Here is a 15,063-nt window from a genome sequence, read left to right on the forward strand (position 1 = left end):
TTGCGCAATTAAAAATCTGCTTATGTGCAAGGATTCAATGTCACACATAGAGGGTTCGCAAATCATTATAGGCAAACATCATACTGCATAATCAGACAACCTGATGGAGATTCAGGAGTCGTCTGTTCTGAACCTGAAATCATTCCAGCACTTCAAAGCTTTTTATTATTTTTTATTATTTAACTAGGCAAATCAATTAAGAACAAATTCTTATTTACAATGACGGCCTACCCCGGCCAAACCCAGACGACGCTCGGCCAATTGTGCGCCACCCTATGGGACTCCCAATCACAGTCGGATGTGATACAGCCAGGATTTGAATCAGGGACTGAGGTGACGCCTCTTGCACTGAGATGCAGTGCCTTAGAACACTGTGCTACTCGGGGGCCCAACTGCCTATGTTGTTGTAAAAGTTCAAAGGTTAGGATTCAGCCCAATGAGATATACAGTTGAAGTCAGAAGTTTACATACATCTTAGACAAATACATTTAAACTCAGTTTTTCCACAATTCCTAATATTTAATCCTAGTAAAATTTCCCTGTCTTAGGTCAGTTAGGATCACCACTTTATTTTAATAATGTGAAATGTCAGAATAATAGTAGAGAGTGATTTAAGCTTTTATTTCGTTCATCACATTCCCAGTGGGTCAGAAGTTTACATACACTCAATTAGTATTTGGTAGCATTGCCTTTAAATTGTTTAACTTGGGTAAAATGTTTCGGGTAGCCTTCCACAAGCTTCCCACAATAAGTTGACAGAGCCTCTTGACAGAGCTGGTGTAACTGAGGCAGGTTTGTAGGCCTCCTTGCTCGCACACGCTTTTTCAGATCTGCCCACAAAATTTCTATGGGATTGAGGTCAGCGCTTTGTGATGGCCACTCCAAGACCTTGACTTTGTTGACTTTAAGCCATTTTGCCACAACTTTGGAAGTATGCTTGAGGTCATTGTCCATTTGGAAGACCCACTTGCGACCAAGCTTTAACTTCCTGATTGATGTCTTGAGATGTTGCTTCAATATATCCCCATAATTTTCCTGCCTCATGATGCCATTTATTTTGAGAAGTGCACCAGTCCGTCCTGCAGCAAAGCACCCCCACAACATGATGCTGCCACCCCCGTGCTTCATGGTTGGGATGGTGTTCTTCGGCTTGCAAGCCTCCCCCTTTTTCCTCCAAACATAATGGTCATTATGGCTAAACAGTTCTATTTTTGTTTCATCAGACCAGAGGACATTTCTCCAAAAAGTACGACATTTGTCCCCATGTGCAGTTGCAAACCATATTCTGTCTTTTTTATGCCGGTTTTGGAGCAGTGGCTTCTTCCTTGCTGAGCGCCTTTCAGGTTATGTCGAGATAGGACTCGTTTTCCTGTGGATATAGATACTTTTGTACCCATTTCCTCCAGCATCTTCACATGGTCCTTTCCTGTTGTTCTGGGATTACACTTTTCGCACCAAAGTACGTTCATCTCTAGGAGACAGAACACGTCTCCTTCCTGAGCGGTATGACGGCTGAGTAGTCCCAGGGTGTTTATACTTGCGTACTATTGTTTGTACAGATGAACGTGGTACCTTCAGACGTTTGGAAATTGCTCCCAAGGATGAACCAGACTTGTGGAGATCTACAATTTGTTTTCTGAGGTCTTGACTGATTTCTTTTGATTTTCCCATGATGTCAAGCAAAGAGGCACTGAGTTTGAAGGTAGGCCTTGAAATACATCCACCGGTACACCTCCAATTGACTCAAATGATGTCAATTAGCCCATCAGAAGCTTCTAAAGCTATGACATAATTTCTGGATTTTTCCAATCTGTTTAAAGGCACAGTCAACTTAGTGTATGTAAACTTCTGACCAACTGGAATTGTGATACAGTGAAATCATTTGTAAACAATTGTTGGAAAAATTACTTGTGTCATGCAGAAAGTAGATGTCCTAACCGACTTGCCAAAACTATAGTTTGTTTACAAGAAATTTGTGGAGTGGTTGAAAAATGAGTTTTAATGACTCCAACCTAAGTGCATGTAAACTTCCGATTTCAACTGTAATGTCTTTTACTTAAAGGTTAAATATATAAAAAGAGACTACATTTGTTAGTATGAGGTTGTTGTCCCTGACTCCATGTTACGTGAATAAGAGCAATTTTTTTTTTATCCACCCGTCATTTAAAGAGAGGGAGAGTAAATATGAAACCAGAGGAGGGAAAGATGAAAGTGAAGAGAGAGGGAGTGAAGAGAAAGGAGAAGACAGTGAACATGTGAGGAAAGTTTAAAGTTGTCACTTGATCAATAATCAAGTAAATGTCCACTACGTGTGTTAGACGAGGGATGCAAAGCGGAAACATCACGCTAATGTATGTAACTTGGTAGAAAACAACAATGTACATAGCCATAATTTTTTTCAGAATATAAAAATATTTATTCTCATGAAGCTGAGAGTAAATATCCATCTCAAGCTGAAGTACAATGTACAAGTGTTTTACGCTTTAAAATGGTACAAAGCTTTTTTTGTGAGGAAAAATACATATGGATGTATTATTCAGTTGGATTCAAAGAAATTAGAATTCATGTTCTAAAATTAATTATAGAGTTCTGAAAGTGATTAAAAAGTAACGTTTACATTTGTAGTAAAAAAAAAAAGTTTTATTTAAAAGTATAATATGCATGATATAAAGTTACTTTCTGCTTCATGTTTCTGCTATTTTCATAAAGAAATATAACTTCAAAATAGTATTTGTCTTTTAATGTAATAACAAAAACAATCACGACCTGTAATATATATATATATGCTAATGTTTAGGAGTATTATATGTTTGTAAATGGTACTATTTGTAAATGTGGAGTAAATGCAGGGAGTTCAAACCATCACACTTGTAGAAACAAACCTTTAACTTTAAAAAGTTCCCACTTCAAAAAGACAGTTACAAGTAGCATTTTAAATGTACGTGACATTAACATAATGCTATCTATTAGCATCAGTTGTACTATAGGAATACCACTCCGCTTGCATAAAAAAAGCTTTAGATAAAACAGATTATATACACATGCAGTACCACCAGTACAGAAACAAGAAAGACAGTACCTTACGTTTCAGTTAATTAACATAGAAAACACTGTTAAATGTAAGGAAATGACACATTCACACAGACAGTATCGCTTAGTGTAACAATCATCAAAATAGTAGTTGTAGAGGGACTCATTTTGAGTCTGCAGACATCCCGTCTGGTGGTCCCTCTCTTTCCCAGTCCTCCCTCTTGTGAAGGGAACGAAGGAGACATCTTAGTGGACCTCAACTGTGTGTTTCTGCCAGTTAGGAGTCTAACTGGATAAAACAGGAGACACGGTCTTCCACCACAACACAGGCGAGTTGGAATGGGGGCAGATGATAGCATGGAATACAAGGGAAGTTTGTTCATTGTGTGTCTATTGAAGCTAAGGGAGTCTATATATGTAGCAAGTATACTATGGTGTTTTCACTGTAGGGGAATGAGTGTTCAGTCCCTGAGTGTGTATGTGTGTGTGTCTAGATGGTCTCCACGTAATTGGCTGGAAAGAGTCCCTGGCGTCCATCTTTAGTGCAGCCCCGCCACCAGGCCTTGTCCACGGTCTCCACCGCACTTATGATGTCACCTGGCTCAAAGGAGATCTCTGATTCATCCTCTGTGAGAAAAGAGAAAGGCAAGTTTAACACTCAGAGAATCATAGTGTGCGTCTGTGTGTATGTATTGGTGTGCATGTGTGTCCATGGTTACACTGAGAACTGACCTGCTTGGTAATCATAGAGAGCTCTTACACACGTCTGAAACAGAGAAAAACAATCATGAATGTCCCCTGTCTGAGAAATGTCACAATTCACTATTTTTCCCATTGCAGAGCCCTCGCCTGGTTGTCATCGACATGACATTCATATTAAATTTGTGTTTTTCAATCCTGGTCCTGGAGAATGAAAGACCAGCACTAACACACCTTTTATAACTTATCAACTAATCATCAAGTCTTTTTATTAATACTGGGCTGGAACAAAGGTCTGCACACCGTGTGGGTCTCCAGGACCGGGTTTGAAGCCCAGTAGTGAATAGGATGGCAGGTGGCAGGGTACATATGACTTTGTGTGTATCCATACCTCTTGTCCATTCTCTGAAATCTCCTGGACCTCATTCTCTTCAACAAAGTCCTCCTCCTCTTCATCAAAACAAACAGCCAACTCTGGAGTACCTTGGTCCCTTTCAGGTGGACTCATAGATCGCTCTGGAAAAGAGGAACCATGATAGTGGTTGGATTCTGGTTCCCTACCCTATGCTAAGCAAGTGTGTACTTTTCAATCGACTTCATGGATTTAAAAGCCCACGAGGAAGAGGATTCCTGGAAAAGGATAGGGAATTGCAATGTAGGCTTCTGGTATGTCTATTCTATGTTATCTCATCAACATGAAGGGTTCATTCAGTTTGAGAGCAACTTGGGTAATGTAGGCTAGCGTAGATACCTCTCTGGATGAGTGGGGTAACATACCTGTACCATTGTGTTCCACCAACTCCTCCTCGTCTGTCACCCCATTGGTGGACGGGACCACAACCTTTTGTGTGATTACCTGAAGAATAACCTCTGCATCTGAAACATAACATATCAGTGGTTAGATTGTGTCAGTGATGTGTCACACACTTTTCCACAACCTTCTCATTACATAAAACTCTTCTCTTTCAATTGTTGTATTTAGCCTGTTAAATTATTTTATATTTTTTATAATAGGACAGGCCTATACGAGATACAAAAAAACATACACTAACGGTCAAAAGTTTTAAAACACCTATTCATTCAGGGTTTTTCTTTATTTTTACTCTTTTCTATATTGTAGAATAATAGTGAAGACATCAAAACTATAAAATAACACATATGGAATCATGTAGTAACCAAAAAAAGTGTTAAAACAAATCAAAATATATTTTATATTTGAGATTCTTTAAACAGCCACCCTTTGCCTTGAATACAGCTTTGCACACTCTTGGCATTCTCTCAACCAGCTTCATGAGGTAGTCATCTGGAATGCATTTCAAATGCCTTGTAAAAAGTACATTTGTGGAATTTCTTTCCTTCTTAATGCGTTTGAGCCAATCAGTTGTGTTGTGACATGGTAGGGGGGTATACAGAATATAGCCCTATTTGGTAAAAGACCAAGTCCATATTATGGCAAGAACAGCTCAAATAAGCAAAGAGAAACAACAGTCCATCATTACTTTAAGACATGAAGGTCAGTCAATACGGAACATTTCAATAACTTTTTGCAGTCGCAAAAACCATCAAGCGCTATGATGAAACTGGCTCTCATGAGGACCGCCACAGGAATGGAAGACCCAGAGTTACCTCTGCTGCAGAGGATACGTTTATTAGAGTTACCAGCCTCAGAAATTGCAGCCCAAATAAATGCTTCACAGAGTTCAAGTAACAGACATCTCAACATCAACTGTTCAGAGGAGACTGCGTTAAATCAGGCCTTCATGGTCGAATTGCTTCAAAGAAACAACTACTAAAGGTCACCAATAATAAGAAGAGACTTGCTTGTGCCAAGAAACACGAGCAATGGATATTAGACCAGTAGAAATTTGTCCTTTGGTCTGGAGTCCAAATTGGAGATTTTTGGTTCCAACCGCCGTGTCTTTGTGAGACGCGGTGTGGGTGAACGGATGATCTCTGCATGTGTATTTCCCACCGTAAAGACTGGAGGAGGAGGTGTGATGGTGTGGAGGTGCTTTGTTGGTGACACTGTCTGTGATTTTGTTAGAATTCAAGGCACACTTAACCAGCATGGCTACCACAGCATTCTTCAGCGATACGCCATCCCATCTGGTTTGGGCTTAGTGGGACTATCATTTTGTTTTTTCAACAGGACAATGACCCAACACTATTGGCTATTTGACCAAGAAGGAGAGTGATGGATGACCTGGCCTCCACAATCACCCGACCTCAACCCAATTGAAATGGTTTAGGATGAATCGGACCGCAGAGTAAAGGAAAAGTAGCCAACAAGTGCTCAGCATGTGGGAACTCCTTCAAGACTGTTGGAAAAGCATTCCAAGGGCCTCCTGAGTGGCGCAGTGCCACTAGAGATTCTGGGTTTGAGTCCATGCTCTGTCGCAGCCGGCCATGACTGGGAGACTCATGGGGTGGCGCACAATTGGCCCAGCGTCGCTCGGGTTAAGGGTGGGTTTGGCCGGCAGGGATGTCCTTGGCCATCGCACACTAGCGACTCCTGTGGCGGTACGGGCGCAGTGCATGCTGACACGGTCGGCAGGTGTATAGTGTTTCTTCCGACACATTGATGCGGCTGGCTTCTGGGTTAAGTGGGCATTGTGTCAAGAAGCAGTGCGGCTTGGTTGGGTCGTGTTTCAGAGGACGCATGGCTCTCGATCTTCGCCTTTCCCGAGTCCGTATGGGAGTTGCAGCGATGAGACAAGACTAACTACCAAATGTATACCACGAAAATGGGGTAAAAAAAAAATATATATATAAAAAAAAAAGGAAAACCATTCCAGGTGAAGCTGGTTGAGAGAATGCCAAGAGTGTGCAAAGCTATCATCAAGGCAAAGGGTGGCTATTTGAAGAATCTCAAATATAAAATATATATTTTTTTGGTTTCTACATGATTCCATATGCGTTATTTCATAGTTTTGATGTCTTTATTATTACTATTTTCTACATTGTAGAATAATAGTAAAGAAAAACTCTTGAATGAGTAGGTGTGTCCAAACTTTTGACCGGTAGTGTACAAAGTATACCTGTTACTGCTGGCTCCTGCTCCTCTTCTGAAAGCTCGACCAGGAATGGCTCAGCAGAGACCTGGCTGTAATCGGATTGGCCCTTCTCTTGTCCAGCTTCCTTTGCCTCCTCTCCTTCCTCTGCCATAGGCTCCTGCACTGATGTAGGGTCTGAATCCTGTGCTAAGCCCTCCCCTCCCTCCTCCATATTTGGGTTTGACTCTGTACTCTCAATGCTGGGCTCTGGCTCTGCCTGGTCTTCCTCTTCATCTTCCTCTTCCTCCACCAGTACAACTTGTATAGCTGTGTACTGCTCTGGAAGAGAGATAATTACCAATGTTGTTTTAAGTGCATCCATGGTAAACTGAGAACCCACTATAATGGTATGACAGACATCAATGGTCATTCTACAGTAGGCTGTGTGTATGATGGGGAACTACCTGTTGGCTGCAGTGGACTCTCTGGCACAGAGGCACTAGGAGGCTGTGGTGCTGAGACAGGCTTCAGGGAAACTAGGGGATAGGGGAAGCATTCAGGCTGGGACTGGGGAGAGTGGGGCAGGAACTGGGCCTGGAGCTGGTTCTCTAGAGGGGAGGTGGGGGACATGTTGGCGAGGAGGCCTGGGAGGGCAGAGGGCTGGGTTTGGAGCTGAAACTGGGGGTTGGGTGATGGGAGAGTAGCCTGGGCTGAGACAGGTGGGGCAGAGTGGAGGGCCGATTTCGGAGGGGACACCAGGGGCGCGCGAGGGCTCTGGGGAGAGGTGCTTGGGCGGAAGATGGGGCTGGGCGGGGACATGGTGCGGTGGAAGGGGGAGGTTGGGAAGCGGGAGACCAATGTGGGACTGCGGGGGGAAGTGGGGATGGGGCTGTCCGATTTCCCAAAGTTGAATGCTGTGTCAGTCAGGCTGCGCTGGTACCGCCTTAATGGAGGTTTGCCTGTGTGGAGAGAGAGGGAGGGAAGAAAGACCAACATGAAGAAATACACTGCAACCAGGCAGAAAATGGTTGTTAAGGTTCATGCATGATTGACTGTTACTGGCTTAATCACACATTGCGTAGAGCCACTTGTGGTTTGTCAACGCTTATAAACACACACACACTGGACTTACCTGTGCGGGGGGAGCCGGGGCTGGATGGGCTACGGGATGATACTGATGACAGCTGTCTGAAGAACTCTCTGGGGTTCATGGAGCGCTGTGATACCAGCATTGCTGCCTCCTACAGGTAGGAGGAGGAATCACACCATGCTTTACTGAATGATGTAAAGGAAACTACATGTCTCAGTCTAGAGCTGCCTCCTCTACTCCTTCCTCTCCATTCCTTTCCTTCATCTGCGCTGGCTTGACAGAAGCAGACAGGTTCCTATAAAAGGCCATATTCCTTTGACCTATCCTGTGTTTTCAGATCTGTGCAGATGAAGGACAGCAGACTAGGAGAAGAAGCCATTTCAGAGCATTGGGATACATCGTATGCGAGAGGTACAACAGGTAAGGAACTAGTATGTTTAGAGAAGAGTAGGATGGGAGTTTATATGGAGAAGAGAGGTCAGTAAGAGAGACTCACTGCTGCTTTCTCAATGGACTCGCTGCGTCTGAAGCGAGATCTCATGTCCTCCTCATGCTCTCTCTCCTGCAGCTCCTGGCACACCCAACAGAGGTCAGAGTTCAGACACACGAGTTCAGACACACTTCAGTAGCCCGATAACTTCCTCACTAATTGGTTATTTCTCTCACCCATCTAGATTTCTCCTGTTTCCTCACTTCTGCCTCCAGTTGGACCTGCATTCTCCTGAGAGATACAGAGATGTCAGAGACCTTATGTAGCCTTTCCAATTATGACGACACATTCAATACCTGACATGGCCACAAGAGGATACCCTTGAGTCAGAGATCGTTTGAGTCTTGAGTCAGTGTGTGTGTGTCCTAGTCCTGACCTCTGCTCTTCGATCATCTGTAGTTTCTCGTTCATCTTCCTCTCCCTCTCATCAGCCTCTTTCTGTTCCTTCAAAACTCTCTCTTTCTCCCAACGTCGTCTGTCCTCCACTGCACGCTTCCTCTCCTCTTCCTTCCTCCGCTCCTCCTCACGCTGAGAGAGATGGAACACAATAGATGAAGACTTAATAACAGTTGATAATGTGAACGTTAACGATGTGAAGTGATGTGAACATTGAAGGTAAATACTAAGTCTGTTACATTGATGGATTACTAGAAAATTACCCTCATAGCTTAGACAGTTTATTATTTTTTTAAAACCTTTATTTAACTAGGCAAGTCAGTTAAGAACAAATTCTTATTTACAATGACGGCCTAGGAACAGTGGGTTAACTGCCTTGTGCAAAACGACAGATTTTTACCTTGTCAGCTCGGGTATTCGATCTAGCAACCTTTCGGTTACTGGCCTAATGCTCTAACCACTAGGCTACCTGAGGGTAACCGTGACTGTGTGCCTGTGTAAACTACCTCTGCACGTGCCCAGAAGGAGTCTCTGTTGGCGCGGCTCATCTCCATGGCAGCGTTAGTCTTCCTGTAGTTAGTGCCCTGTCAACAGAGAGATACAGACGCAGAGGAAAGAGAGTGTTAATGGAGAACAACACTGTATGAACACACAGTTTGTAACTTAGGCTATTGACAAGGAGCCTTGGATGTTTTTAACTCGTGAAAAAAACACACACAGTAAGTACACAGAAAGTACAATTTATGACAAGAGATTAAAACTGAGAGAATCTGAATGTGGCACCCTCAATATAAAAAGCACAGTTCCAGGATGTGTCCAGGTGTTAGCGCCCCCTCTTGTGGATAGAGATGGTATTGCAAGGGGACCACTCACCACTGTCTCCTTGTCCTTGGACCGACTGCTTCTTCTGACATGCTCTGTCGGGGAGCGGACTTTATTGAGCTCAGCACCTATCTTCTCCTCTGTCACATCCTCCTTACTCTCAGCACTGATAAACACATAGGCCTCCTGAGAGAGAGTGAGTGTGAGAGTGTGAGTACAATGGGGAGCTGCTACACAGGCATCTGATGTCAAGTCTATAATGCACTAGTGACAGGTTGGTTGCTGCATGTTCATCTCTGCCCCAGACAGTGCTCTGATGAACAAGCTTGTTCTGAAACATGTCAGCATGAAAGATTATTGAAGGGAATCAAGTTGCGGTCCTGAACATTGTTTGACATTCCAAGCGAGGATAATCTTCAGCTGTAAAATGGTCTGCACACTACAGCTGTGCCACAGACACTTTGCATGATGTCACTTGAACCTTTCATGAACTTTCCGGATGAAAGAATGGCATTTTTATTGGCTGCTACAGTATCAAAATGTGTGAAACCTCATCGCTCAGAATTCTGCTCCAGCATTCCAAATGAGAGAAAGGGATATTTTCCCACCTTTTTCATTTACCCCCTGACCCCCTGAAATCATATGTACACACACACACACACACACGCACAAACACACACACTCTGAAGTAGTTCTTTGAAAGCTTTTCCCCCCGGCGGGTTCCTTTTGGCTGTGGACTTAGTTGTGTAACAGCTTTAGCGATGAGGACAGACAGAGAACAAAACGAGTCTCTGGCTTACACTAGAGAAGACAGGATGAAACGTATCAGTTTGGAAGAGATAGAGAGTGGAGAGGGAAGAGAGAGGTGTAGAAACAGGAGAGAGTGTGTGTAGGGGGGAGGAAGAGAGAATTCACAGAAAGCACAAGGAAAGTAAAACAGATGTTGCATATTAGGTGAGGGGGAAGTGGAAAGAGCAGACAGGATGCAGATATTCAACAATGACCAATGACCAACCCGGACCAGAAAGAGGCGGCGATATAGAGGTCGACGTGCGGGTGCCCCGATGAAACAACGGAGGCGAGTAAATCATCCGCCTCTACCCTCTTTTCTATTGATGAATGTACAACCACTGGAGAACAAACTGGATGAGCTCCGTTCGAGACTATCCTATCAACGGGACCTGAAGAACTAAGATCCTATGTTTCTCAGAAAACTTGGCTGAAGAAGGATACGGATAATATTCTAGCTGGTTTTTATACGAATCGGCAGGACAGAACGGTAACCTCAAGGACGTGGTGTGTGTCTCTTTGTTAACAACAGCTGGTGCAAAGTTAAGGTTCTGCTCATCAAAAAAAAAAAAGTTCTGCTCGTCTGAGTTAGTATGGTTTACAGCTTATCGTGAGGTATTCTATCTACCAAGAGAGTTTTCATCCATATTTTTAATAGCTGTTTATTTACCACCATAAACCGATGCTGGCACTAAGACTACACTCAACGAGCTGTATAGGGCTATAAGCAAACAAGAAGATGTTCATTCAGAGACGGCGCTCCTAGTGGCCGGTGATTTTAATGCAGAAAAAATTAATCCGTCTTACCTCCATTCTACCAGCATGTCACCTGTGCAACTAGCAGCGAACAAAACCCTAGATCACCTTTACTCCACACACAGAGACACATACAAAGCCCTCCCGCTAGCAAATCTGAACATATCCTCCTGCTTACAAGCAAAACCTCAAAAGTACCAGTGACACGCTCAATACAGAAGTGGTCTGCTGAAGAGGATGCTAAACTACATGATTGTTTCACTAGCACAGTCTGGAATATGTTCCGGGACTCATTTGATGGCATTGAGGGGTTTACCACATCAGTCACCGGCTTCGACGACGTTGTCCCCACAGTGACCGTACGTACATATCCCAACCAGAAGCCATGGATTACAGGCAACTCCCACACTGAGCTAAAGGCTAGAGCTACCGCTTTCAAGGAGCGGGACACTAACCCGGACGCTTATAAGAAATCACGCTACGCCCTCCGACGAACCATCAAACAGGCAAAGCTTCAATACAGGACTAAGATCGAATCCTACTACACTGGCTCTGTTGCTTGTGACAGGGCTTGCAAACTATCACAGAATACAAAAGGAAACGCAGCCGCGAGTTGCCCAGTGACGCAAGCCTACTAGACATGCTAAATGCCTTCTATCCTCTCTTCGAGGCAAGCAACACTGAACCATGCTCGAGGCACCAGCTGTTCCAGACGACTGTGTGATCACACTCTCCGTAGCCGATGTGAGTAAGACCTTTAAACAGGTTAACATGCATCCTGGTAATCAGACTGATTAAAGGAAACAGAGGGCCGAGCATGCCACATTCACATCAACAGGGCTGTAGTGGAGCGGGTCGAGAGCTTCAAGTTCCTCAGTGTCCACATCAAACACACCAACACAGTCGTGAAGAGTGCACGACAACACCTCTTCCCCCTCAGGAGACTGAAAAGATTTGGCATGGGTCCTCAGATCCTCAAAAAGTTATACAGCTGCACCATTGAGAGCATCTTGACTGCCTACATCACCACTTGGTATTGCAACTGCTTGACATCTGACCGGAAGGCGCTAGAGGGTAGTGCGGATGGCCCAGTACGTCACTGGGGGAGAGCTCCCTGCCATCCAGGATCTCTATACCACGCGGTGTCAGACGAAGGCCCTAAAAATTGTCAAAGACTCCAGCCACCTAAGTTCTAGACTGTTCTCTCTGCTCCTGTTTGCCATCTGCCACTTTATTCCTAGTTATACAGTATGCACATATCTACCTCAACTACCTCGTACCCCTTCACATCCACTAGATACTGGTACCCCTTGTTTATAGCCAAGTTATCAATACTCATTGTGCATCTATTTTTACGTGTTTTACTTTTCTATTTTCTTTCTCTCTGCATTGTTGGGAAGGGCCTGTAAGTAAGTGTTTCACTGTCACAGTCTACACCTGTTGTTTACCAAGCATGTGACAATTTGACCCTTTTCTGCACAAACTCTTATTGCACTGAATCTATGCACACGTACTGGACTCTACCTACACACACACACACACACACACACACACTGCTGCTAATGTCAATATTCTATCCTGTTGCTTACCCACTTTACACCTACCTATATGTACAGTGACAAGAAAAAGTATATGAACCCTTTGGAATTACCTGGATTTCTGCATTAATTGGGCATCAAATTTTATCTGATCAAAGTTACAACAATAGACAAACACAGTGTGCTTAAACTAATAACACACAAATTATTGTATTTTTCTTGTCTATATTGAATACATAATTTAAACATTCACAGTGTAGGTTGGAAAAACTATGCTAGGACTAATGACTTTTCCAAAAGCTAATTGGAGTCAGGAGTCAGCTAACCTGGAGTCCAATCAATGACACAAGATTGGAGATGTTGATTAGAGCTGCCTAGCCCTATAAAAAAAAAACTCACAACATTTGAGTTTGCTATTCACAAGAAGCATTGCCTGATGTGAACCATGTCTCGAACAAAAGAGATCTCAGAAGACCTAAGATTAAGAATTGTTGATTTGCATAAAGCTGGAAAGGGTTACAAAGGTATCTCTAAAAGCCTTGATGTTCATCAGTCCACGGTAAGACAAATTGACTATAAATGGAGAAAGTTCAGCACTGTTGCTACTCTCCCTAAGAGTGGCCATAAGGGAAAGATGACTGCAAAAGCACAGCGCAGAATGCTCAATGAGGTTAAGAAGAATAGAGAGTCAGCTAAAGACTTAAAGATATCTCTGGAACATGTTAATATCTCTGTTGACGAGTCTACAATACGTCAAACACTAAACAAGAATGGTGTTCATGGGAGGACACCATGGAAGAAGCCACTGCTGTCCAAAAAAACATTGCTGCACGTCTGAAGTTTGCAAAAGTGCAGCTGGATGTTCCACAGCGCTGCTCGCAAAATATTCTGTGGACAGATGAAACTACAGTTGAGTTGTTTACAAGGAACACACAGCACTATGTGTGGAGAAAAAAAAAATGGCACAGCACACCAACATCAAAACCTCATCCTAACTGTAAAGTATGGTGAAGGGAGCATCATGGTTTGGGGCTGCTTTGCTGCCTCAGGACTTGGACAGCTTGCTATCATTGGCGGAAAAACAAATTCCCAAGTTTATCAAGACATTTTGCAGGAGAATGTAAGGCTATCTGTCTGCCAATTGAAGCTCAACAGAAGTTGGGTGACAAAACAGGACAACGACCCAAAACACAGAAGTAAATCAACAACTAAATGGCTTCAACAGACGAAAATACACCTTCTGGAGTGGCCCAGTCCTGACCTCAACCCAATTGAGATGCTGTAGCATGACCTCAAGAGAGCAGTTCACACCAGACATCCCAATAATATTGCTGAACTGAAACAGTTTTGTAAAGTGGAATGGTCAAATTCTTCCTGACCGTTGTGCAAGTCGGACCCGCAACTACAGAAAACCTTTAGTTGAGGTTATTACCTACAAAGGAGGGTCAACCAGTTATTAAATCCAAGGGTTCACATGCTTTTCCCACCCTGCACTGTGAATGTTTACACGGTGTGTTCAATAAAGACATGAAAACATATAATTGTTTGTGTTTTATTAGTTTAAACAGACCGTGCTTGTCTATTGTTGTGACTTACTTAGATGAAGATGAGACAATTATGACCAACTTATTTAGAAATCCATGTAATTCCAAAGGGTTCACATACTTTTTCTTGCCACTGTACATATCTACCTCAACTTCCCCGTAGCCCTGCACATCAACTCGGTACTTGTGCTTCCTGTATATAGCCATCTTATATTTACTCATTATCTTCATTCACTGTGTATTTATTCCTTGTGTCACTATTTTTATTGTCCCCCACACACTGTGGATCTGACTCTGTCCGTTCGTTAGTCACATGCAATATCTCAGACAGCACTGGCCCGATTTTGACAAAACTTGGGTGAATGATGCAGCATTTACAAAATTAAAATGATTGGCCCAAGGTGGGAGCTATTGTAATGAACTGAAATCTGTTAGTCACACGCAAATATCTTAATAGGCCCACACACACAGTTGCACTCCCTCCCTCCTTCCCTCCCTTCTTCATTTCTCCCTCCCTCACTTCTCCCAAGCAGTGTGAGGTTCCCCTGAGGGAGGAAGGAGGGCGTTGTGGTGAAGAGGGTGTAAATGATCTCCTCTGCCTCTCCTAACTGTCTCTGTCTGTCATTGTTTCAGATGATAGGCCTCTCCCTTATACTGTCTCCTCTAAGGCCTCTCCCTAATACTGTCTCCTCTAAGGCCTCTCCCTAAAACGGTCTCCTCTAAGGCAACAGCTTGCTCATTAACATACACAACCTCTCCTCCTCCTCCTCCTCTCTCTTCCCCTCTTTTCCCTTTCCCCTCACACACCCTGTCCTCTCCTCTATCCTCTCCTCTGTCCTCTTTCATAGACCTCTCCGCACACACCCTGTCCTCTCCTTGGTCCTCTTTCATAGACCTCTCCTATCCTCCCATTCTT

General features: G+C 43.5%; 1 protein-coding gene across 1 annotated transcript in view; it reads right to left on the minus strand.

Annotated features, from left to right (window-relative positions):
* Nucleotides 1–2,471: 2,471 nt before the first annotated feature.
* Nucleotides 2,472–15,063, minus strand: part of si:dkey-40c11.2 (drebrin-like protein A) — a 50,155-nt gene continuing 37,563 nt past the window's right edge. The window contains exons 5-16 of the mRNA XM_039000948.1: nt 9,572–9,706; nt 9,205–9,282; nt 8,679–8,830; nt 8,479–8,533; nt 8,309–8,383; nt 7,855–7,963; nt 7,187–7,681; nt 6,768–7,061; nt 4,507–4,605; nt 4,121–4,245; nt 3,763–3,796; nt 2,472–3,657 (exon numbers count right to left, since the gene is read on the minus strand). Coding sequence (XP_038856876.1) covers nt 3,521–3,657; nt 3,763–3,796; nt 4,121–4,245; nt 4,507–4,605; nt 6,768–7,061; nt 7,187–7,681; nt 7,855–7,963; nt 8,309–8,383; nt 8,479–8,533; nt 8,679–8,830; nt 9,205–9,282; nt 9,572–9,706 — 1,788 coding nt within the window. The 3' untranslated portion in view covers nt 2,472–3,520. The remainder of the gene's footprint in view (nt 3,658–3,762; nt 3,797–4,120; nt 4,246–4,506; nt 4,606–6,767; nt 7,062–7,186; nt 7,682–7,854; nt 7,964–8,308; nt 8,384–8,478; nt 8,534–8,678; nt 8,831–9,204; nt 9,283–9,571; nt 9,707–15,063) is intronic.

Source organism: Salvelinus namaycush, chromosome 1, assembly GCF_016432855.1.
Source record: "Salvelinus namaycush isolate Seneca chromosome 1, SaNama_1.0, whole genome shotgun sequence".
NCBI classification, from domain to species: domain Eukaryota; kingdom Metazoa; phylum Chordata; class Actinopteri; order Salmoniformes; family Salmonidae; genus Salvelinus; species Salvelinus namaycush.